The following is a 26,185-nucleotide window of genomic DNA, read 5'->3' as shown; positions in this document are numbered from 1 at the left end:
CCCAACCAATTACTAATATCTGTTGCAGTTAGATCTTCATCTCTATTTCAGGCAACACACTATGTCTTCCCTAAACCCTCTTTCAAGTACTTTATCCTTCTCATCTGTAATATTGCAATAACCTTTTAAATTATTTCCCTGTCCCCATTCTCACTCCATACTTCTCAATCCATTTTCCACATGACTGTCAAGTTGATATTCCTCCGGTACAAATCATGGCTCTCCCCTTCTCAAGAAGCTTCAATGACTCACTAATGTTACTAGGATGGAATTATAAGCTCTTCTATTTGATGTTTAAATATCTTTGCGATATGAATCTAGACTAGGCCTCTAAAATTTTACACCAATAGTACCTTGTAAGGTTTTGTGAAGATCAAATGAAGTCATATTTATAAAACTCTATGCCTGAAACAAAGTAGGTGTCTAATTAATGCTCACTCCTTTCCCTTTCTCTTCCCCATATATGACAAATTATCTCCTTCCTCTGCACTTTTCATAGGCTTCGCCACCCTCAAACATTCCTTTCATAGCCTGAATGTTCTTCCTCTTCATTCCACTCAGAATCCTCAATTCAACTTAAAAGTCCTGTCTAGTCTAGTGCCTTTTCCCCCAAAATTTGTTGCTGTTGTTGTCATTTCAATTGTATCTACTCTTTGCCAACTCCATTGGCAAAGACACTGGAGTGGTTTGGCATTTCCTTCTCCAGTTCATTTTACAGATGAGGAAACTGAGGCAAACAAGATGAAGTGATTTGCCCAGAGTCACACAACTGGTAAGTGTCCGAGGACAAATTTAAACTTATAAAAATGAGTCTTCCTGATAGGATGCTAGGACTAGCATTCTATTTGCTATGCTACCTAGCTGCCCATTACTGTATATTTATGTATATGTATATGTGTATATACACACAAAAAAAACATATATATATGTATATATATATATATACATATATATATATGTTTGTGTGTTAGTACAAACACACATATTTATCTATGCAATTGTATGTTGGAAAATTCCTTAAGAATGAGGATTATTTCCTTTATATCTTTATATCTCTAGTCATTGCCTGGAATATGTGGGTACGTAAAAATTTCTTGAATGAATGAATTAGGAACATTTAACTTGGAATGGAGGGGGGGGGAAACCTGGTAGAAATGATAGCTATCTCCAAGTATCTGAAACGCATTCATATGGAAGCCTTTCTTCTTGGCCCCACAGTACAGAAAGTAGCAATGGACAGAAGATGCAGAGAGCCATGTTTAGACTTGGTTGAAGAAAACAACTTCCTAACAAACAGAGCTGTCCAAGGTTCTTAGAGCCCTAAGGGTTCCTTCTTACTAAAAATCTTTAAAAAGACTGAATGACCATTTGTGGGAGATGTTCCTTGCCATTGTTGGTCGGGGATAGTTGGAACTAAATAATGTCTGAAGATCTTTCTATCTCAGAGATTGTGTTTCTTCTTTTAGTCTCATTTTCCACAGTGTCACTGTGACCTTTTTCTTATCTATAAAAAGGGAGGGAGTTAATAGTCCTAGATGAAGCAACTTCACTCAGAGATTATAATTTCCTTGTCAAAGATTTTGTAAAGGCTACTCTTGGTGAAGTGCTGAGAGACCACATGACCTCTGAGGAGCCTTAGATTCTGTGCCCTTCTCATTATGCAAATTGCTTTCTTCAGATGTGAGACTGGAAAGGTATTTTTGGTCAAGTTGACCTTCCCTTTAAAATCACATACATATAAATATCAGCCGGTTTATCCTACTGGTAAAGTCAGCATTTCTTCTTTCTTATCTCCAAATTTCAATAGATAATAAAAAAGGGGAAATTTCAACTCATCATTTAACCTTTATTCTGCTTCCTTCCTTATATAAGAAGGGATTCAAATGGTGTTGGTAGAAAGGGAGGGGCACCTTATGCTCTGTTTGTCAGTGTCCCCCAACAGAAGTCTTGGGGTGGGGAGGAAGTGGAATCACATCACAGAGAGAATTTCATGTTAATCAGCTAACCTTATGTTTCCCAAACACAGTTTAATAGGGGAAGAGGATGTGCTGCTGCTTCCCAGGTGCCCGAAGATATGAGTTATGATGACTTCCCAATGAATCTTTAATTATTATTCAGCATAAAAATTATTCTACAGCTACTTTTTTTCCTATATTCTTCACTTGAAAGCATAATCCCCCTTATTTCTTTTTAAGCAATCCAGAGTTCATCAGGAAAAAATAGGGATCAGGGTATGGAGGTCATTTTTAGTCAAAAGCTTTAAAACAAGTTCTTTGTTACTTTAATCATTAGCACCTTTGTTGTGCAACTGGAACTCAAACAGATTGATGCTGGACTCTTGGCAATGAGAATCAGGAAGGGGGACAAGCATGCCGAAGGTCTGCTTTACAAAAGAAATAGAATTCTAATGAGATCCTTTGCAATTAAACCACCTTGGACAAGACTCAAAGCAGAGCTGCTTTATAATAATAGCTCATATTTAAATAGCATTCTAACATATGTTGTCTCTTCTGATCCTTATGGACTACCCAGGAAATAGACTACTATTCCCATTTTATAGATGTGGAAAGTAAGGCTCTGAAGGGTTACAAAACTAGCCCAAACTCATGTGGCTAGTAAATGACATGGAAGTCCCAAACATGTGTCCTTGACTTTAGGGACAATGTGATAGGAAAGTATACCACACTCTATTTTTCCTTTCTTTCTCGTGCACTTTCCTTCTTTCTTTCATTCTCTCTCTCTCTCTCTCTCTCTCTCTCTCTCTCTCTCTCTCTCTCTCTCTCTCTCTCTCTCTCTCATTAAGAATCCCCCAAGTGGAATGATCTTGAAGGTCCCTCCCAGATCCAAATTATATGAGCCTGTGCTTTTTTCTAAGCATTTCAACTTGTAACCTCCTAGTAAAGCAGGAAGTAAGTTGGAGAATATTCTTCTTTATGTTTCAGAAGGTTGAATGATGATTTGTCTCAGGTCATATAACAAAGGCAAGGCAGGATGACTTCCCTACCTGTAAGGAAGTAAGTCTATCTGAAGCTACCACAGGCCCCCTTCCTATCTTCCCTCACCAAAGTACACTTTTTCAGATGCTGTAGCATCATCTTCAAAGAGAGTTGAATAGAAACTAGGATCAAAAAGGGAGATTTCAGGGTCAGTTTAGCACTTTATACTATTTGGGGATATACACTCATAGAAGCACAGAATATGTCAGAAATAGAAGAGGCCTCTGAAGCTATCTAGTCCAAAACTATGCCTGACTTGACAATGTTCTCTTCAGCATAACCAATGGGTGGTTATTCAGCTTTTGATCGAAGACTTATAATTAAGGAGAATGCACTAATTGCCAAAGCAGCCACTGCCACTCTTAGATAGCTTTACTTCTCAAGAAGTTTTTACTTATGTGAATTTTTAATTTGTCTCTGCAAATCTCACCCTCTGGAAGCACAGAATGAGCCTAATCCATTATTCTTCCACATTACAGTTCTTCAAATACTTAAAAACAATGATCACGTTCCCTTTTGTAGAGTTTTCCAGGAAAAGCATTTCCAGTTTTTTGGGTTTTTTTGTTTTTGTTTTTTAACAGAAGACTATGGATCACATGATGGCAGATTTGATTAGCTTCTCTGCCTTTTTATGATAATGACCTCTCTGTGTAGTCAAAAATATCTAACATAATTCTCTTCACCAGGATTGGAGTTATCTTAGGCCATGTGGAGAATATAATAGCTTAGTTCCTAGATGGCTTAATATCTTATAGTCCCTGAGGCTCTGATTTATTACCTGCAAACACATGTCGCGTTCATCCCGTAGGTGCTTGTTCTTTTCCCTGTGAGACAAAAGGGAAAATGAACCAAGGAAAATCAAGTCATGTACAAAACTCATTCACAGGATCAACTTATTCTGACCACTTCCAATGCCATCCTGGTGGGCCCTGAGAGACAGAAAAAGCAACAGAGTGTGGAATTTCATCTTCTGGAGATTGTGAGCTAGAGGATGGATCTTTTTTGTGAGGAAAAGGGAGCAGGGATGAGCAAAATTAGCAATTGCCAATCTTTTTTGATTCTCAAGTCCTTTGGTTTTCAGTAAACCTTTCTCTATCCCATATTCAATGTGAAAGTAAATGAATTCTAGCATTTACTAAAACTTTGTACACATAAGAAATAAAAAAGTTATAAAATATTCCTTGTATTCCCTTGACAAATTTCTTCTCTTCCAGGCTGAAGACTCCTGATTAGCTGATCTCTTTAAAGTCATTTTGATCATCAGAATGACTCGTGTTTTTGAGAATTCTTACTAGGGATTGATTTCCCCAGATGGCAATGATCCAGAGGGAGAAGCTCAATTCAACAAATCTTTATAGTATGCTAGATGCTGAAAATATAAAGTTAAAAAGGAGACAGTCCATGGAGGACAGAGAAAAGTGAAGGTAATTTTAGGAGGGAGACAAAATTACAATTGTAGAGAAGAGATGTAAGACCACGGTGACTTGAGGAGACATCAGGATTAAATGAAAAATTTAAAGTATAGGGAAACTTTGGCATGTTTGTAGCAGGAGAGTTATTAATTGATAAGAATAGACTGAATGGGAAGAGGGAAAGAGAAAAAAATAAGAAAAGTAAAGGGAAGAGAAGAGGAGAGGAAACAGTAAAAAGAGAGAAGGTGAGAATAAGGGAGAAAGAATGAAAATGAACGAGAATAGGTGAAAGTAAAAGTTCCAGGAAGAGAAATGGAAAGGCTTGGAATCAAGAGTATAATTATAGGTGTTGATCTTGGCAAGAGAAAGGAATTTTTTTCCCTGAGGCTATTGGGGCTAAGTGACTTGCCCAGGGTCACACATCTAGGAAGTATTCAGTGTCTGAGACCAGTTTTAAACTCAGGTCCTCCTGACTTCAGGGCTGGTGCTCTATTCACCGTGCCACCTAGCTGCCCCCAGAGTCATTTTTCTTTCAGGTACTAGATCAAAGGAGAACAGGATACAGATGATGTAAAGGAAGTATGAAGACTAAGGTAGAGAAGAAAGACCTTCTCCAATGAATAGTGCATGACCTCAGTTTTTTCAGAGAGATAAAAAGAGAGGTTCTCTGATAAGGAGGAGTAGTTTAGAGCCCACCTGAATATGGGAGATCATAAAATTATGATTTCTTATTGGTTAATGTTTAATTTACATATCTATTTTATATACTTATATGCCCAAGGTCACATAAAAATGTTTAGGCACAAAACAGGTTGTAAAATGGAAAAAATTTAAGAAGTTCTGTTCTAGAGGATCTGAAAAGAGAAAGCAAGATTTCAAATAGTCATTACATGTTCTGGTTTCTCTTTAGATTGTATAAATCTTCCACCTTTCAAATAGTCTTTGCACAAGGTGTGGAAAATAAAAGTCAAACTAGAAAGAATAAAAGAATTGTCATGTGTGGTCTCAGTTGAAGTTAAATAACATAAATTTATAGTAGACCTAGTTGACACAGTTGTGGAATGCTCCCTAGGTTCTATCAGAGGTACCCCAGAAGCACTGGGAGAAAAAGATATAACTTTGGGTTACATGGGACATGATTGGTGAAAAGACAAGATAGTGGATTGAAGGAGAAAAATGGTAAGTATTTGTGACAGGGATTCAAGAGTAGAGGTTAGTGGATATTTGGAACAAATATGGAATCAAGATAGTAAAGAGAAGAAATTGAAATCAAAGAATGGATGACGGATTAGCATACAAGAGAAAAGCAGAGTAACAGAATTAACACTGAAATGGGACATCAGGAAAGACAGTAGAACAGGATATCATGAGCAGAAGATTGGTGAATTGGCAGGTAAGGATATTCAAAGGAACATCAATATGACAACTGAATTCCAAGTATGAGAGCAGAATTTAGGGTAGAAAGGAAGGTTGTGATCCAGTTATTGAACTCTTTTTGAAATGAATAGAGAGTACTAGAAGCCAAATGCAACAAGGACATGCCTTGGATGGTCTAGAAAGAATGAGCCACAAACGAGAATCAAGTTCTAAATGATGCAGAAGCAGGCTGAGAGCAACTGAGTGGGGAGCTAAGGAGTACATAGTTCTCTTCCTGACCCAAATTATTAGAGGTATGAGAGGAACAATGTCTTCTTCAATCAAGAGATTGACCGGGGATACAGTATTTTTCAGAGAAGCCAGGTTTCTGAGTAGAAAGAGATGGAAATCATGTGAGAGAAAAAGGTCTAGGGCAAAATGGGACATTTTTAAAGAAAGAGAATGGGTTCCAGAAGGGACAATGGAAGAAGAATGATGTATACCCTTATCCTGTCTGCTTTCAGTCTTCTCAGAGCTGTCTTCTCTAAGTCTGTAAAGGATTAAACAGAATACAAGTGGTTTGAGATGAAAAGATGAGAAGTAAAAATAAAGAGAGTATTGGTTTTTGTTGTCATTTTTTCCTTTTCCTTTTCTTTTTTCTTTTTTGCCTCATCACTTGGTGACTGAATTATAAGTGAAAATGGGGAAGAGATAGAAATTTGTTACCCATGGAGCACTGAGTAGGATCCCTACCCTCCAGGGTTTGCAATGAAGAAGGATAGTGTCACCCTGTTCTCTCTCCAAACACCTTGAGAACAGGACAGAAGTAACAGGGGGACTTGATCATGTGCCTGCTCTTTGTATCTCCAAGCCTGACCAATGCCTCAAACCATTAAGGGAGGAGATTTCAGAAACCCAGAAAAATTTTCCACATTTAGAGTATGCACTTGGCTCTCACCCACACCTGGTATTTAAGGTCCTAGTACTGGCCTAGTTCTCAAAAACTTAGTTCCTAGACTCTTAATGGATATAAAGAGCTGAGCCATCAGTATCTTTCTCAGTTTGTTGGAACATGGAAAAATAGGTTGTATTTCTTCTGAAGCTGTAGATTCTGGGTCAAGAAGTCATCAAATCTACAGCCTAACAAATGGGATCGGAGCTGTCCATTTCAGCTCTTGAAAGAGGAGCTAGAAAATAGAGGGATGGAGCACAAAGGTTTTGGGGAAGATAAGGTAAAAATCAATTGAATCCAGGGTGGTCCCAGGGTCAGAGTTTAAGGTTTTGGGGGGAGAAGATAAGAAGATTGCTGGATAATTGGTATGCAGCTGATATAGTCTGGAGGGCTATAGTCCTGTCTTATTCTGATGTATTTCTAGAAGTCTGACATTACCATAAAAATCTATGATTAGACTAGAGATTGCTAACTTGAAACAAAAATTAAGAAAAACCTTGCCATCTCTAGATAAAACAAAAAAGATTTATACAACTTGCTTTTGCAATATTTGATAATCCTTTGTTTATTAATAATTTACCTTAAAATACTCTGAAAGTTTTCATAAAACTTGCTAACCTCAGAAGTTTGCCTTTGAACACATCCACTAATTTAATGAGTAGATCTATAGACCAATTAGTGCCTTCAGCTTCTATGCTTTGTTTTCCATTATCTTATTTTAAAAGTTTTGCTATTGAGAGCTTCTGTTGTCCATATTAAACTTGAAATCTGTGGTAGGACTCAGGTGTCTAAATATAATCAATGAAGGAAACATGTTCTATCTGTGCAGTTAAGAGTTTCATTGGATCATTTCTTCAAAAGCATGTATTGCCCCAGGAATAGACAAGAATTCTCAGTTACTGTATTTTTAATATTGTCATATGAAAATAAAATCAATAAGCAATATGTATATATTACTTCTTCTAGATGGTGTTTGACTCAGACCAAGTGTAAGATACATCATTATGTGACGACTTAGGAACCCTGCACTCAAAATTTCCTCTTTGTAATAGAGGGTATATGCTTGGTCAGGGGTAGACTGAAGCTCTTATATCTAATCCCTTTTTGTTCAGTATTCTACTAATGGTATGACCCTCTAATAGCGTCTCACTCTGACTAACTCATGGCTTGTACAATGAAGTTTGAGCCAGGGGCAAGACCAACCCAGAGGGTCTTTTTTGGCCTTCTCATCTTGCTTCTTTTCTCTCCGATTCTTCTGGATTTCCATTCTAATGTGCAGTGACAAGAGATATTCTCTCTCTCCTCTTAATCCCTTGGTTCTATTCATCTGCTTCCTCTGTCATTCCCTATTAATCAAAGTCTTGCTGCTATACACAATAAGGAAGGCAAGGCAGAATGAGAGGAAAGCTACAGTGGGAAATTAAGCCTTCTTTTTTTAATAGCATTTTATTTTTCCAAATACATACAAAGATAATTTCCCACGTTTGCCTTTGCAAAACTTTGTGTTGTGAAATTTTCTCCCTTCCTCCTCCACCCCATTCCAAGACAGCAAGCAGTCCTATATATTATCCCTTCTTCATTAGGAAAGTATTTGCATTCTTCTTTGCATAGTTTCAACCTAACTTTCCTCTAAGGCCTCCAATTTCTTCTCTGTTTCCTCTGTTTTGCCATCTTTAGATCTCCTTTCTTTCTGTCAATAACAGCTCATCTCTTGTCTGCCTTCCAGACCTGTGCTCCATGGTAGTTTCCTGATTTTAATTTATCAGCCAGGTTAGCTTGTTAACTGTATAGTAACTCTGCAAAAGTTCCAGTGATACACTTCTGCATGAATGTTCTGCTTATTAAAAATAAGTCTTAAGTAATTTTCAAGGACCTTTTATTTCTTCCTTTTTATTGTCTGAATCTGCCCTCCTATTTCTATTAAATACAAAGGAAAAGAACCAGCCCCAAAGTAAAGTCTTTGCACATCTTGTTCTGTTTTTTTTCAATCAGAAGTTTTTCCAAATAATAAGTTGTTATTGATCTTTTCCTCCCCAATTTTGCCAAAAACCTGTCCATTTCATTTCCATATTCACTTCTTGTTGAGACTAGTTTGAATCAAATATTGAGTAGTACAAATCTGAAATGTATTATATTTAACATTAAAATTCAAAATGTTTCAGGCACTAGATGCAATGGCTCAATTATGCTTTCAAGTAAAAGATTCCATAGCTAACTCATAAAGATGAATTCAAAATATGATATCCTAATGAAAGGTACAAAGGAGCCTAACTCTCTCATTTTTAATACAGCAATGATCTAAAAGGAACAGCAGGTGGAACAAAGGCCAATTTTTAAAAAAATAAAAACAAAAAAACAGAGAAAATCCAAAAATACTCATTCAGTCTAACACAGAACAACAACAATATAACCATAAGCCACAGATGCTAAAAGATGGGTCCTGCTAAAGAAACCAGCGTGAGCACAGGCGAACAGATCTGAACGCCACCTCCCCAGCATGGGAGAGTTGCCCTTATCAGAAAATCCCTGGTGGTCAATATCCACAAAATCCTGGCAAGAAAGTCTCACTGGATATAGAAGCAAAAGTTCTCTGACTTGGAAACCCCAGGGGAAGGGGAGTAGAACATAACAGGACTCAGATCTGGAGAAGTCCCAGATCACACATAGGAGACAATACATTAATGAAAAAAGTCCTAGGGTTTTGTAAAAAAAAAAAATCTCCCACTGTCCTATCAGGAAAAGTTAGTCATAGAGCTCTAATCTGGGGACACTGAAACTTTTCAGGATTCTAGGTATCGACATAGTAAGGAATGTTTTTGCCAGCAGCAAAAAGCCAGGGAAGCAAGGTCCGGACCAAATGCAGCTTGATCTTTTGCATGAGTGTGGGAGAAAATAGGGCCAGGCACTAACTCTGATATCAAGAGCTGAGGCTGAAGGTAGGAGTAAACAGAAGACAATACATACTATGAAGAATACTATGAGTCAAAATAATCCAGTAAGAAAATCTGGAAGAAAATGGAACCATAATACTTATTTGCAGAGCCTAAGATAAGAGAATAACAAGGGTTACGAAAGATCATGGGGATAAATATAATAAGAATTCCAAATGGGAGGAAGGCCTTGGAAAGAGTACTAATAGTTTGGAACAGAAGCTGGTAAGATTTATTAAGAAAAAGAGAATCCTTGATTATTAGAACCAAACAGAAATCGCTGATATCATGAGAAAGTGAAAAATGCTAAAACAAAATCAAGACTGGAAAAAAATAAAGGGCAATATTAAGTACTACCTATTAAAAGACAACTGACCTAGAAAGCAGATCAAGAAGAAGTAATATAATTCTTGTTCCAAAACCAAAAAGTATCTGATATATTATTTCAAGAAATAATAAATGAAAACTGTCTGGATATGTTAGAACCAGAGGATAAAATGAACATAGAAAGACTTGGAAAACTCAAAAAATGAAAACTTCTAGCCAAAATCCAGAGCTTCCAGGTGAAAGAAATATTACCACAAGCAGCTAAAAAGAAAGAGTTCAGATTTCAAAGAATCATAACCATAATCTCATAAGATTGGTAGTTACCAGTATAAAGGAGAAATCTGGGATCTTTGATCTTGGAACATAATATTGCAAAGAGTAAAATACAAAACTTATAGTGGCAAATAATTAACTCTGCAAAACTGGGTATAATCTCACAGGGAGGAAAGATTTTTAAGAGAATAAGAGACTTTCCAACATTCCTGACAAAAAGATCAGATTAGCTTAGAAACTTTGAGGGGCTAGATAATGATCAGGTTTTTTCCTCCTCTAATATGAGAAGAAACAAATGTTCCCTTAGAATTTTAATGTTATAGAGGAATTAAATAAGACAAACAGAGGGCCCAGAATAGCTTTATTCTGTTCTGATGGTCTTAAAAAAAAAGAGAGAGAGAGAGACAAAAGTGAATATATATGAGGCAACAGAGAAAGAAGGAAAAGGAACTTCCTATATCACTTAATCGTGGTATACAAAGTAGATTATACAAACATGAACAAAGGTGTAGGGAAAATGAGCATCACATGAAATATGTCTGAACTAGACAAGTGAGAGTTGGATATACTCATATATACAGACTAAAAAAGACAAGCGAAAAAATATTAACCTCAATAGGGTATTAAGTAGAGACTGAGAGAAAGGAAAAAAGGTTTAAAGAGATAAATTATTGGCAACATAAACTCCAGTGTCAGAGGGTGAATTTTGGGGAAATTCTGTCTATGCATAGATCGTGGACCAGATGAGCAAGTACTGCTTTCTCACACTCTGCATATACTCACCCACAATATCAGCTGGAAAACATTGATCTTTAATATATTATAGGTTTTGCCCATCAGATAGGAAATGATTTAAAAAGTTGTGATATTGTGATGGAATACTACTGTGCTAAAAGAAATAATGAGGGGGATAATTCCAGAAAAAACCTGAGAAGATTTATATTTATATTTTAATGCAAAATGAAGTGAGCAGAACCAGGAAAACATTGTACATAGTAATGGCAATACTATGAGATGATCAACTGTGAATGATTTAGTTATTTTCACCAATATAATGATCTAAGATAATTATGAAGGACTTATATTAAAAAATGTTATCTACTTCCAGAGAAAGGACTGATGGAATCTGAATGCAGATCAAAGCATACCATTTTCCACTATCTTTATTTTTCTTGTTTTTTAATCTGTGTTTTCCTTTGCAATGTGGTTAATGTAGAAATGTGTTTTGCATGACTTACACAAGACTAATCTATATTAAATTTCTTGCCTTCAGAAAGAGAGTGGAGGAGAGGGAGGGAGAAAGAGAATTTGGGACTCAGAACTTTAAAAATAATATTAATTTTTTACACTTAAAATTTTTTAAACACACATTGTTTTATGAATCATGCTGGGAGAGAAAAATCAGAGCAAAGGGAAAAAGCCAAAGAGACAAAAAACAGAAAAAGAAGTGAACATATCATGTTCTGATTTATGTTCAGTCTCCTTAGTTTTGGGTTGTTTTTTTTTTTTGGATGTAGATGGTATTTTCTGTCCAAAGTTTATTGGGATTGTTTTGGATCACTGAGAAGAACCAAGTTCTTTCATAATTGATCATTGCACATTCTTGCTGTTATTGTGTACAAGATTTTCCTGATTCTGCTTGTTTCACTCAGCATTTTACATATAATTGAGAAAAAAAATAAAATAAAAGGAAAAAACTCCATACCATGGTTCTGTGATTCTAGGGGATTAAATAACTTTGGAATGTTACTTTCAAACTAAGTTGTCTAGAATGCGGCCTTATGACCGCCAGCTATAGACTTACCTTAAGAAATCCAATTGTTTCAAAAGTCCTGTCTTTTCCCTCTGCAAACTTTCTGTCACCCGGTAGACTTCCCTGGAAAACAGGAAAACACAGTTTGTGAGTTAGATTAACTGAAATGAAGATGAATACAGTGAAGAAATCACTTATATATCAGATCTTCCCAAAGGAATGAAAAAAAATGAGAACACAATGGATAATGTACCATGACAGATGATAGATGGGATTTGAGCCAGAGAAAGAGATGCTCTAAACTAATTTAGGGGGTTGTTAAATATATCTTTGTTTCTACATTCTAAAGTAAAGTCTGTTCTAGTCTGAATGGGGTTGCTCAATCTTCTTAGGGACTTCTCTTCTTCCTTGCCCTCCTCCTTCTTTTCCTTCTTCTCCTCCTCCTCTTCCTCATCTTTTTCCTTCTCCTCCTCCTACTTCTTTTTTCCTCTTCTTTCTTCTCATTCTTCCTTCCTCGTTTCCTCCCTTTTCCCCTTCCTTTCTTCCTCCTTCCTTCTCCCCTTCCTTCCTCTCTCCCGCCCTTCCTTCCTTCTTTCTTTTCTTCCTCCCTTCCTTGATCTCTTTCGGAGGGTAAGTACCTATGCAGTTCTTTACTAAGTCGTCTTCCAATAATTGTCTTTGTATTTCTAGCATCTGACATTCTATCTGGAATATAAAAAATACTTAATGCTTCTTGAGCTTAGTCCCAGGTTAGAATGGAGAAAATGCTTCTTTTTTTACATTGTGCAGGTGGAAAGTATGTTTTATTTTTCTCTTTCATTAAACATTTTTGTCATAAAAGTTTTTCCCTGATTAACTGCTTTCCCATTCTAGTCTTAGCTGCATCTTTTTTATCAAAAACTTTTAAATTTTATGTAATCGAATTATGTTTTATCTTTTGTAATCCTCTCTATTCCTTGTTTGATTATGAATTCTCTCTTTAGTCATAGATCCAATCTGCATGTTCTCCCTTATTTTTCTAATCTGCTTGTGATGTGGTCTTTTATATCTAAGTCATGGATCCATTTGGAACTTATCTTGCTATATGATATAAGAGATTGATCTAGACTTCTTTTAACACACTCTGCTTCCCATTTTTTCAACACTTTTTGTTCAATGGTGTGTCTTTATCATAATCCCTGGAATTTTAATTGAAAAAAAATATTTGGTTACTGTGTTCTCTTGCTTCTGAATATTATGTTCCCATTCTGTTCCACTAATCAATTTCTATTTTTTAACTAGAAATAAAGCATTTAACGATGACCGTTTTATAGTATATTTTGAGATCTGGTATTGATTAGCTCCTTTCCTTCCTACTTTTGTTCTAGCATAGGAATTTTGTTATTTTTTTCTAGGTCTACAAAATAATTTTTTGACAGTTTGGTAAGACAGTGAATACATAAATCAATTCAGGTAATATTATAGTTTTTATTGTTTTGACTTGGCTTACCTATGAGCAATTGATATTTTCTCAATTATTTGGGTCAGCTGTAATTATCATAAGGAGTGTTTTATAATTGTATTCATATAGTTCCTCTATGTGTCTAGGAGATATAATGTTCTCTGGCAATTGCTTCTGTGCAAACTGCAGCCAGAGCTACCGAATCTACTGAAAATGCAGAAAAGGAAGTTCTTACCACTAAATTGCTTGCTACTGTTAATTACTCAAAATCAGAAAGTGATATAATTTTATTAGTGGAAATGAAAATAAGGAGGATGTGTTATTGTGTGCATGACTTCTGTACCTTGGGATCATGGGACCTTTTCATCTCACCTTCTATATGTACTGTCTGCCCCCATTTAAATGTGAGCTCCTTGAGTGCAAGGTTTAGTTTTATTTGAAAGCCCAGTGCTTTGTACATTGTAAGTCGTTAATACATGGTTTTTCATTCATTGATTGATTTAGTCATTCATTAGCATATATACAGAATGCAACAATCCTCACCTACATAGTGTTGATGGTACAGAAGACATCCCTTCACCCTCTCTGCAGTTAGGCCACTAACAGGACACTGGTAAGGACGAATGTGATGTAGAAGGAGAAAGTGAAAGAAAGGGGAAAGATTCATGAAAGTACCCATGGGACTAGAGATTCTCTACCAAGCTGATTATAACTCGATTCCTTTGGAGGTCTACATGGAGTGAGTCTCTCTTTCCTTCCCCACCTCCCATAATCCTTCTACAATTCTCCTCTATAATTATGCAACAATTATATAGTTGATGTGTAAGAGCAACAAACAAATCAAATTCTAGCTCATCTCAGACAATACTAATTGTTTAACAAACTTTTCCTGTATCCTACAGAGCTGGAAATTCCAAAAGTTTCATTACCTATGATATTTAATTTGAACTTGAGAGGAAAGCAATTTATTTTCCATTTTCCAAACTGGATCCCAAGTACCTGAATGTCTTGAAGATTCTGTACTACATTTAGGCAGGATGCTTCAGCCTTATTAACTTTTACACATCCTCCTTCCCTTCTGACTTCTTCCCAAGCCTCCTTTGCCATCTCCTGAATTCCCTCTCTGTCTTGAGGTTCTGCCTTGAGGACAATATTTTATTAGACAAGGAATTTAAAAAACAAAAAGCTCAGCAGAAACCTTAAGCCTGGGTTTCCCCAAAGAGTCTGTCTGTGCACCTGCCTGTTTCCTCAGCTGAGGAAATTAAGTAAATATAGGCATTGGTAGGCAAGGAGCCAACAGTTGAAGATATAAAAAACAAAAAGGGAAAAAAAAAGAGAAATTGACTTTCACTGATGAAAACTGTGATGCTGAAAATGTCTTCTGGGGCAGTTAAATAAATAACCAAAAAGGAAGAGTACATCCATTTATGAGCTATTAGTTAAATACAAATGTCAAGATCTATATCAAGAGAAGGGAAAGACTAGAAAGAGAGGAAGAGGAGGTGGAAAAATATTTCTTATCCTCTGATTCTAATTCCTGCTTTTACAAATTATCATCTTTAGAATTATCATACATTATAAATTAGTAGAAATCACACTGGACATTGCCCCAGGTCTGCTATGTGACATTAATCAATCATTATCTTCCTGACAAATTCCTTACTCTGAATGTATAAGGGAAGAACAGGAAAAACTCTAATCAATTTGATGGGTACCTCAATCAATATTGGAATTTCAAGGCATGGACTTAGGTCTTCTTGTCATTCCTTATGAAGTCTTAAGGCATAGGAATCTCTTAATGGTTTTCCAGGGTCTTGGAATGCCTCTAAGATATTTAATGACTACGAGTAGAGAGGCTTTATATGGTTTCCTTTTTTGTTTATTTGTCTCAATAATAATAATAGCTAATATTAGGAACTTACAAAATATTATCTCAATTGATTCTCACAATAATCCTGGAAATATGTGCTATTTTAATCCTCATTTTCAGGTGAGGAAACTGAGGTAAATAAAGGCCAAATGACTTGTTCAAGATCACTCAGCCAGTAAATCTGAGGCTGGATTTGAACTCTGGTCTTCCTGATCTCAGGCCTGGAGTTCTAGGTACCTAGCCACCCCTAAAATGATGTAAATAATCAAATGAGTGCTTGTCAAAGTATCTTGTAAAAAAAAGGTGCTTTTTGGGTTTGGGTTGGATTGGATGGCCCCTGAAGTCACCTCCAAATATGAAATCATGATTATGTCTGTTTTAATTAAGTTCTTTTCTACTAGGTTTATATATCTTTTGTATGGGTTAGCTTGAAGTTTCTCGAGGGCAAGATCTGGGGCATTTTGGCTTTGTGTTCCAAGTGCTCCTTGTCAACAGGAACAGCCTACCACATGCATGAGTCAGTGCAGCGGGATTTGTCAATTTAAAATGACCCCCTTGTCAGCCATTGACTAGAAAGAACAGATGATTCAAGGGAACTTTTAAAAAAGGGTCCACTCCTGGACTTCTCTTGCTTTAATCTTCCAGTTAGCATTACATTGCTCCAAGACTTCCCAGGAACAACCAAGGAAAAGGTTATCTCGTTCTTCCCCTCACCCCCATCAACATGACTTTTCTTTCTTGAGCTATTTTTGCTTTTATTACAAGCATATATCTATGACTTTTTCTAAAGGAATCTAATTGTAGATCTGGGGTTATCTTTTCAGTTTTTATTCTTCCTGATTTTAGATGAATGAGTATTAATGCCACTGTGGCCTCACTGGAATATTAACTCCTATTTAGATCTCTTACATGAAATGTTAGAACTAGGAAGAATTTATTTAGTCCATTGTGCTCATTCCACAGATGAGGAAGCTAACCCAACTCTTCCTGAGCCCGTGGATTATAGTACATCGGCCCTTCTTTCCTGCACTGTCTCTCAAAGTCTGTCCATAGTTTCCTTTCTTGTTTATTTGTATCAGTAATGATAATAGCTAACATTTCCAGAAATTTACAAAATATTATCTCAATGATTCCTCACAATAATCCGGGAATAAGTGCTATTTTAATCCTCATTTTCAAACTTGTCAGGAAGATAATGACCGGTTAATGTCACATAGAAGACCTGGTCAATGTCCAGTGTGATTTCTACTAATTTATAATACATGGTAATGCTAAAAATGATAATTTGTAAAAATATGAGTTTGGATCAGAGGATGAGAAATATTTTATACCTTCTTCTCTTCCTCTCTCTCCTCCTCTTTTTAGCTTTTTCCTTCTCTTGATATAGATCTTGACATTTGTATTTAACTAATTTCAGAATTTTCCTCATTGAGGAAACTGAGGAAAATAAACTGCTTCTATATTCATTGCTTCTATGACATCATCTATTCCTCTCATCCTCTGCCATCCCCTTTTTCTTTTGCCTTCAATCTTTCCCAACATCAGGGTCTTTTCCAATGAGTGGCCAAAGTATTGGAGCTTCAGCTTCAGTATTTAACCTTTCAGTGAATAGCCTGAATTAATTTACTTAAGTATTGACTTATATACTCTTGTTGCTGACCAAGGGAAAGTCTCCAGCACCAAAATTTGAACAGCTTTCCTTATAGTCCATCTCTCACAGCCATACTTTGCTACTGGGAAAACCATAACTGTGACTACATGAATTAAGCACCTAGATAAACACTGAGAGAGCTAGTGTTTGACCTGTAAACTTTCTGAGGAGTTTACAAAGAATAAATAAAATATGTACATCCTACTTGCCTCCTCCCTTCCAGCCACATTACTTCTTTATGTCTTGCCCAAACCATTATAAAAGTGCTCTAACTCATCTCTGTATCTTCAGTCTTTTCTTCTCTGATCCATGGTCTGTACACCAGTGCACAGGTGTAACTCTTCTATTTCTCTGCTTAAAAAGCTTCAGAAGCCACCCAGGTACTCAGAGACTGAAATTTAAGCTGCAGGTGAATAAGAGGGAGTGGGGTAGGATTTCTGGAGGGAACATTTTACAACCTTGCATTTTATAGATGAAGATACTGAGGCTGGAGGAGGTAACCTAATTTTTCCAAGGTCACACAGCTAGTTAGTAGTAGAGTCAGAATTCTGCTTTCTCATATAAAGGCAATGATTTGCTTTCCTAATCTAAGATTTCAGAGGAATGAGGAACCCCCACAACAAAGCTGGGGCTAGAATTTTCTCCTGTCTTCTGATTCTCATTCAGTTTTTTTATTTTTCTACCAAGAAGTTATCCCTTCCATATTGCAACTTTCTCCATTGTAATATAAATATATCATGTATTGACATAAGAAATTAAATTGGAATTTTTCGGGAGTTTTGCAGAACTATAGACAATATGCAAAAATCAGCAGATGACTTTGAAAGAGCTTAGAATGCATCAAATATATGCATAGTTTAATGTGATATCAATCCAAATTTAACAAGAAGGCACTGTAAACACCCTACAAAAGAAAAAGAAAAAAATTCAGATTTCTCCAGTACAAAGGGAGGGCAAATAATTTTAATGCAGATTTTCTAGATGCAAGGGTGCTCCAACCCTAGCCCAAGTGATATGGAAGTAATTAAGTTTCACTGCATTATTAACATTTTTTCTATCACTTTCTTAAGTCTAGACAATCAACAGAACAAGAAATCAAGTCTTAATTGGTAGCATTTGCTTATTACTGAGCTATAAATGTTCCTACTGAATTTAACAATCAGATCTCTCTCAAAAGTAAAATAAAATAAAAAACAATCAGATCTCCCTTTGAATTTACATTTGTGGTTAGGTTCTTGCACACTCCAGCTAAGGATTTATGTCTTCAAGAAGGTAAAACATTAATTCACATATAGGCATTAACTCTGGATGATTAAATGATTTATTACCTTGGAAAGCAGAAAGAAGGGCCTACATTCTACAAGACACAAGTATAGATGAAAGGTGGATATGGCATGTGATCTGCAATCTGGGACCACTTTGGCTACTCACCTCTCCTTCTCCTCCTGCAGCTTACAGGCCTCTTGCTGCAGGCTCTCAAGCTGCAGTTGGGCGTACTGCAGTTCCTTCGAGGTCCGCTCCAATTCCTTAGCCAGTTCCTGATTAGTGAGTTTAAGTTTAGTGTTCTCTGCTTTGGTTTCATGCTTGTCATTGTTGAGGTCCATGAACTGACCTTCCAGCTAGAAAGAGATAACAAATGTCAGGAGGAAAAAAACAAGTCAGCTAGATAACTCGACTCCCTAAAACAGAAGCTCTCTGCCTGTTATTTGCTCAGATTATTCTATTCCCTACTTTAAACCATATCTTCATGTAGGAAACAGATCCTTTCATCTATTCCCTTATGACTAGGAAAAGACTGAGTAAATCAGAAGATCAAAGCACTCTCCAGAAAAGGGAATTCTGTAACCTTCAATCATGAAAGGATATTCTTTTAAGAGTATTAGTAGTAGTATTAAATCCTACTAGCTCCCTGGGCCTCAGTTTCTACATTCATGAAATGAGTTAGATTAGAAGGTTCTTTCTAGCTGTCTGCAATCTAAGTAATCTGGGGCAAGATACCATTACCTCTCTGGCTCATTTTCTTTATTAAATGAGGAGTTGGTTAACACTTCCCAGCTGTGTGACCCTGGGCAACTCACTTAACCCCAATTGCCTCAGCAAAAATAAATAAATAAATAAAAATAAACATAAACATAAACATATAAACAAACAAACAAACAAACATAAATAAATAAATGAATAAATGAGTAAATGAATAAATGGATGAATGAATAAATAAATAAATGAATAAACAAATAAATAAATAAATAGATGATAGATAGATAGATAGATAGATAGATAGATAAATGAGAGTGCTAGATTAGTCTTTGGCTCTAAATAGTATGATCCTTTCCCTCTATCCATAAACTACATAGTGTTTTACAGAAAAAAAAATTGAACTTTGACTAATAATAGTAATAACTCATATTTAGATGATATTTGAAGTTTTCCCAACAGCAACTTTATAATGTTGAGCAAGTGTTACAATCATTGTTTAACAACTAAAACTGAGGATGAAAAAAGTAAAGTTATTTTCCTGGAATCCCATAGCTAGAAAGTGCTAGATCTGGGACTCAAACCCAAGCATTCTTTTTCACTATACCTTCCTTGCTATTTTGGGTTTAAGTACTAGATCTATGCGACTTTTGGATGAAATCTTCCATCTACGTTATGAAAGCTCCTTGAGGACAGGACTGATTTTTCTATTTGTACTTGAAATAGAAACTCAGCACAATGCTTTACTGGTAGCAAGCATTTCATTAATGTTTCATTCATTCATTCATTCATTCAAATCATCTCATTTCCTAATATAGAAATGCAGTAAAAAAACCACTCTGAATCCCACCTTTTCTACCTCCCTTACAGGGTAAGGGAAAGGAAAAAGGTACCACAGAATTTCTATGGTGTCATAGAAATAAGGTCGACTTCTCTAGACCAGTAGACTATCTCTGCATATTTTCAAATTTTTCACTAAACAAAGAATACCATTAAAAATATATTGGAAAAAATGGCCTCATTAATGCAGCTGGTGGAGGAGAGAGAAGGATGAGAATAACAAGGATTTCTGGAAGATTCCTCAGGGGCTCTTGGGTAATTAGGCAAGCATTTAGTAATTAAATAGTGTTGCCATCATTCATTTGATAGATAAATCTAATTGGCAAAAACTTCATGTATAATAGGGATAAAGAGGAGAGGAAAAGGAGATAGCCGCAGACCACTGCAAAGAGCAAGCTGCCCCTTCCAGAAGCATTTATTAACGCTTGACTTCTCCTTCTTCCTCAATCCTCATTTCCAAACAGTTGTTAAGTCATGGTTCTGCTCAAGACAAAATCTCTCTTCTCACAACATGACCTGGTTCGAGACTTCATCATCTACCACCTGGATGGCTGCAACAGCTTCCTGATTGGTTCCCCAGCCTTCAGTCTCTTCCCACTCCAATCCATCCTCCAGCCAGCTGCCAAACTGATATTCCCAAAGTATAGTTCTCACAATGTCACTCCATTGCTCAAGAAGAAGCCATAACTCCCTCTTGCCTCTAGGAGAAAGTGCAAACTGTTCACTTTGGCTTGTAAAGCCCTTCACAATCTGACCCCAGCCTCCTTTCTTAGCTTTTGTCATGTCTGTCAACTTCATACACTCTCCCCAGCACTCAGTTCTGTCCACATGCTGGTCAATACATATATATTTTATTTTTAATTTATGAAATAAAATAGATATTTTATAACATACTATAATAAAAAAGATGATTGCACATGAAACTGCAACTCTTTTAAGTATTCCTTTCAATTATATAATAGTTATTGTGTAAATTATATATAATTTATATATAATATTATGTAAATATATTTTAGTTTTTATGTAAATTATATAAATAGTATATAAATAGCTATATTTCTTTTTACTCCTTTTTTTCCTTCAAAGTTCAAATTAATTACAAAGGATATAATAAGAAAGAAGCTATCTGCATCTAAAGAAAGAATTGATAAACATATGTACTTATTCATGTCTAAGAGCGGCCATTTCTAGGGCAGAGGAGAGGGAAAAGAGGGAAGGAGGAAAGAAAGAAATCCATGCAATAACGTTGTTCTATATTTAAAAGGAATAGCAAGTAGCACATGGTAGACTTGTGGTTTTATTGCAATCATCTTTTTTATTGTAGCCTGTTATAGAAATTCTTGTTTTATTCCATAAATTAAAAATAAAATAAATTTTAAAAATAAAAATGATTCTCCTCAAAGGTCATCTCCTCCAGGAAGCCAATCCCAATTCTCCTTGATTGTTCCTGCCCTTCTTCCCTGAAATGACTTTGTACACATTTTTGTTAACATTTTCTTTTTGGATTCTTGGTCTCTCCTTCCACAAGCTCCAACAATAGAAAAAGTCCCTTGAGAGTAGCGACTCTTTGGTTTCTATATTCTTGATACACAGCACATTGCCTCTGCATGGTAAACACTTAATTCATTCAAAGAAACATTTATTAAGCCCCTACTATATGTCAGATACTATGCTTTGTACTGGATACTCAAAAACAAAAATAAATCAACTATTGTGGTAGCAGGGCACTAAGTAAGAGGGTATGGACATCAGGATACCCAAATCATCCTGTCAGAGAGATGGAACAGCAGAAACTGGACCCAAAGCCTCACTCTGCCACAAGTTGCTCACATGACCTCTTTCACCCTCATCTTCCTCATCTATAAAATAAGGAGAGTTAGATGATCATCTGCCTGATGGGGTTGGCTTTAGCCCTTGCTTTTTACCCTGTCCTGTGGGAAACTTTACCCAATAACAAAGGCCATTTTGCGGGACAAATGTGATTGATCTTACTGAGATCTCTGAAACATGTAGCATGATGCAAGCCCCCTGCGCTTATCTGGCCAATCCTATCCTGTTTATTCTTTGCAGTTCCCTGCTCCTGTAAGAACTAACTTACCCCATGACACCTGACCCTGAAATGTGAATAATATGAGACCCTTTATCTAGCTTGCTGCTAGTCCCTTAAGGACTAGGTCTGTTTTGCTGTTGGCAGTAAAATCTGCCTTGACTGAGAGCCAACTTGCTCCCTGAAAGTCTTTTCCCAAGACTCCTATTGATCCTGACTGATCCTCAGCAATCCTATGATGTTTGAGTCAATCCATCAATAAGTTTATTAGCTGCTTATCATATAAACACATACACACACACACACACACACACACACACACACACCAGGCATTGTGCTATGTGCTGGAGAAACAAATAACCTAAATAGTCTCCTGTTTTTAAATTTTATGAACTGAATCCATTCTGCCTAAGACCTGCCGCCAGCTGCACAGATCTCTCTCCCTGAGAGCTCCAAACACCAGCCTGCTCCTACACTGGCAAGGCTTTCAAAGGGGATTGGATGCTCCTGCTAAAAATAGCTTCTTACCATTCAAACTGAAGTCCAGACAGATTGTGTCTGGGTCTGTCCAAGGTGGAAATGCTTCCAATTGCAGAAAAAGCAAATTAAGCAGTGGACAATATTCTTCTTCCCTGAACTTCCCCTGTCCTCTCACCCTATCAGTGCCTAGGTTGACCCCTAGGAATGACTTTTCTCTTTCTCAATGACTACTAAATTCTGACCCATCCTTTGAAGATCCCTTTCCGAGAAAGCTTCTATAGCTTTTCTCTATTCTGTTACCGCTTCCTTCCTCAGATTTCATGTATTACTGTGCCTTTCTCTAATGTCCTCTGCTATGTGATATTAGGTGTTTTCGCTATCTGTTCTGGTGTCTCACTTCTTTCACCATCTAAAATATAAATATTATGAAAGAAATAAAAATATCATATACATTTTCTGTCTCCCTCACTTCCTACCATAAAAGATATTAGATATCTGAAGATAATATAGTTCAGATAGTAGATATTTAATGTGTTCAGCAGTGATTGCTTTATCTCCCTCTGCCCCGAGGCTTAGCAAAAAAAGATGAAGGTATAGAATATACATTTTCTCTGATTCAAAGCATCACAGAATTTAGAGCTAGAAACAGGGCCATGCTAAAGCTAGCTAGTATTAGCTTGAACATGCAAATTGTTAAATTTTTAGTAGGATAATTTATACCTCAGAAATTGATCTTCAGTTGTGTTCAACTCTACAATTGGGCTTTCTTGGCAAAGATAATGGAGTTTGTTTGTTTTTTCCTGATCTTCCATGGCTTATTTCTACGGATTGGATAAAAGTATCTGTGGAACCTCCTTGACCAAATATGCAAAGTGAGGAGCTTTGGTTTCACTGACTTAGTTTTCCTACTAAAAATGTTTTTTCTTTAGGTAATCTTACTATAGATAGCTCCTTCTGAAATTCAAAATTACAAATTAAACTTAGAGGGTACGTCACACTTCTTTAATTTACAATTTTCTTTCTTTCTTTTTTTTTCCCTGAAATAAATGGGGTTAAGTGATTTGCCCAGGGTCACACAGATAGGAATTTTTAGTGTCTGAGACCAGATTTGAACTCATGTTCTCCTTACTTCAGGGCTGGTGCTCTAACCACTGTGCACCTAGCTGTTCCTCACTTTTCTTTTTATATAGTGAATTTCAATATTGACAAATACATACACAGAAGAGAAATTGTGAATTTCTTTTGTGCACAGATTGTGTTTTAAATGTGTGTGTATAAAATTTAATACAATATATAACACTTCCAACTTTTCTGTTTCCCTTTCTTAACTTCTTTATGCCCTCTTCTGTGTATTTAATATTTCATTGATACTAATTTATTTCTTTTTTCTTTTTTTTTTGCATCACTCATGGCTACTCAATTCTATTCTTGTACACTCCTCTCCTTCCCCAAATAAAGAAAAACTCTCTGTTATAACAAACGAGTATAGTCAAACAAAACAAATTCATATTGGATGTGTCTGAGAATATATATCTTATTCTTCAAATCCAGTCCATTGCTTCTCTGCCAACAGGTGGGAAGTATGCTTCATCATCTGTCTTCTGGAGTCATAATTGTTTATTGCATTAATCATAGCTTTTAAGTCTTTCAAAGTTTTTTTATAATGTTATAGTCATTGTATAAATTGTTCTCTAAATTTTGTTTTTGCTGTGAATCCGTTCCTTTAAGTCTTCTAAATACATATCTTTCATCATTTCTTATTATAAAATAACATTCAGTGAAAGTCATTGGAACAATTCAGATATGAGGTTATGAGGGTCTGTACCAGTCTGGAGGCTGTGTGAGGGGAGAAAGGGGCACTTAATGAGAGATATTATGAAAACAGAAATGAAAATTCTAGCAAATAGATTAGATTTGTGGGGTGAGTGGGAGTGAGATGTTGAGGAAGACACAGAGGTTGTAAATCAATTGTGACAAGGGTAATGCCCTTGAGAAGAATAGGGCAGCCTGGGAGAGGGAAAGGTTTGAAAGGAAAGATGAGGAGCTCTATTTTAAACATGGTGAAGTTTGGTATGTCTAAGGGACATTTAGTTTGAGTTGTCTATTAGATACTTAGTTGAAGGTAAAAAGAGAGTACCTGAATCTATAGCAGCTGTCAAATTGAAATAGTAGAGAAGAAATAGTAGAGAAGGAGAAGATAAGAGGAAAAAAGGGCAGACCCTAAGAGACATTTAGTTGACATGACCTTGGTGAAGATTTAACAAAGGAGGTTGAGAAAAAATGGTCATTCAGGTAAGAAGAGAATAAGTAGAGAGTCGTGTCAGAGAGGAATATCTATGAGAAGAAAGAGAATGGACAGTGTCAAAGGTTATTGAGAAAACAAGATGGATGAGAACTTTAAAAATTCCATTTGGTTTGGCAGCTAAAAGATCATTAGTAACTCTGGAAAAACAGTTTCAGTAGACTGATGATGTCAGAAGCCAATGCCTAAATTCCTACAATACACTAAATAAAAGACAGATGTTGTTCACCATATTTAGGAAAGGTCCATTTGTTCTAAAATGTTGTAATGTTTTTAATGAAATATGATATATTTTATTCAAAACCTTTCTGTTTCTCTTAATATTGGCATTTTTTGTTATTAATATAGTTTATTATTTTTATTCAGGACAACTGACTTTTAAGAATCTTATATCCTGAAGAATTAAAGAAGTCTCAAAAGTCAACTGAATTTGTCTATAGTTTCTACCAGAAAAATTGATTGCTGGATATGGGCATTCTGTGCATTTCCTTTAGGGTCTCTCAAAGCATTTTTATTTTTTAATTTTAATTTTTCCCATTTAAAATATTTTATTTTTCCAATTATGTGCAAAGATGGTTTTCAATATTTGTTTTATAATATTTTATTTACATTTTTTCTCCCTTTTCTTTCCCCCATTTCAAAATGGCAAGCAGATTATACAAAGGCATCTTTCTTATGACAGATCAATGAATTAAATATATGTGTTTGTGTATACATATATATATATATATATATATATATATATATAAGTTTTTCTGTATAAGTTTAGGAAAGGGTAAGGATTCTATATTTTGCAAAATCTTCTAGGAAAGATGGAAATTGGTTTGGGAGAAATTAGATTTAGATTAACAGCTTACATGCTATATCACATTAAACTCCTAAATGGACCTATGAGTTAAATACAAAATTAGGAAAGGAAAAAATATATCCTTTACAAAAATGGTTAAATGGTGAATTCTTAATTAAACAAGGATCATAGATGATCAAAAAAGGAAATATGGACAACTCCAATCAAATACAACTGAAAAGTTTTTGCATGAGCAAGATCAACAGAGTTAAAGAAAGAAAAAAACCATTTAATTGGAGAGAAAAATCTTTGCATCATATTTCTCTGATAAAGATCTGAGGTTCAAGATATAAGGGATTATTATTTTTACCCTTGTTTCCTTTGTAGTTTTTGTCAGTGTTTCCCTGTCTTCTCTTAGATACTCTCTTTTTTCTGTGCTTTCAAGACACTGCTTTTGCCTGATTTTTCTACCTAAATGACTGTTTCTCAGACTCCTTTGCCAGATGTTCATACAGCTCATGTCCACTATTATGGGTGTCGCTCAACAGTCTGTCATTTGTTTTTCTTTTCTTCCTCTATATTCTCTCATGTGGGGAACCTATCATATCCTGCGGATTTAATTACTCTTTTTCAATATCCAACCAAGTGCTTATTAAATATCTCAAAATGATTGAGAAGACATATGTGAAACCTGTCTACAAATATACAAGAATAGGAATCATTTCCCAATAGGTAAAAAGTCAAACAAAAATTTAAAAATATATAAATTACCAACCAGATTTTTTTAAATGTTC

At 35.7% G+C, this 26,185-nt stretch overlaps 1 protein-coding gene across 5 annotated transcripts in view; it reads right to left on the bottom strand.

The window, feature by feature from the left end:
• Positions 1–26,185, bottom strand: part of CRACR2A (calcium release activated channel regulator 2A) — a 235,872-nt gene that overhangs the window by 68,194 nt on the left and 141,493 nt on the right. For all 5 annotated transcript variants that reach the window (XM_074269243.1, XM_074269242.1, XM_074269244.1 and 2 more), the window contains 3 exons: positions 18,393–18,580; positions 12,051–12,122; positions 3,775–3,820 (listed from right to left, as the gene is read on the bottom strand). In XM_074269243.1, coding sequence (XP_074125344.1) covers positions 3,775–3,820; positions 12,051–12,122; positions 18,393–18,580 — 306 coding nt within the window. The remainder of the gene's footprint in view (positions 1–3,774; positions 3,821–12,050; positions 12,123–18,392; positions 18,581–26,185) is intronic.

This window comes from Sminthopsis crassicaudata, chromosome 5 (assembly GCF_048593235.1).
Source record: "Sminthopsis crassicaudata isolate SCR6 chromosome 5, ASM4859323v1, whole genome shotgun sequence".
In the NCBI taxonomy this organism is placed as follows: Eukaryota; Metazoa; Chordata; class Mammalia; order Dasyuromorphia; family Dasyuridae; genus Sminthopsis; species Sminthopsis crassicaudata.
The sequence above is the reverse complement of the archived record's forward strand: the minus strand, read 5'-3'. Positions and strand labels throughout refer to the sequence as shown.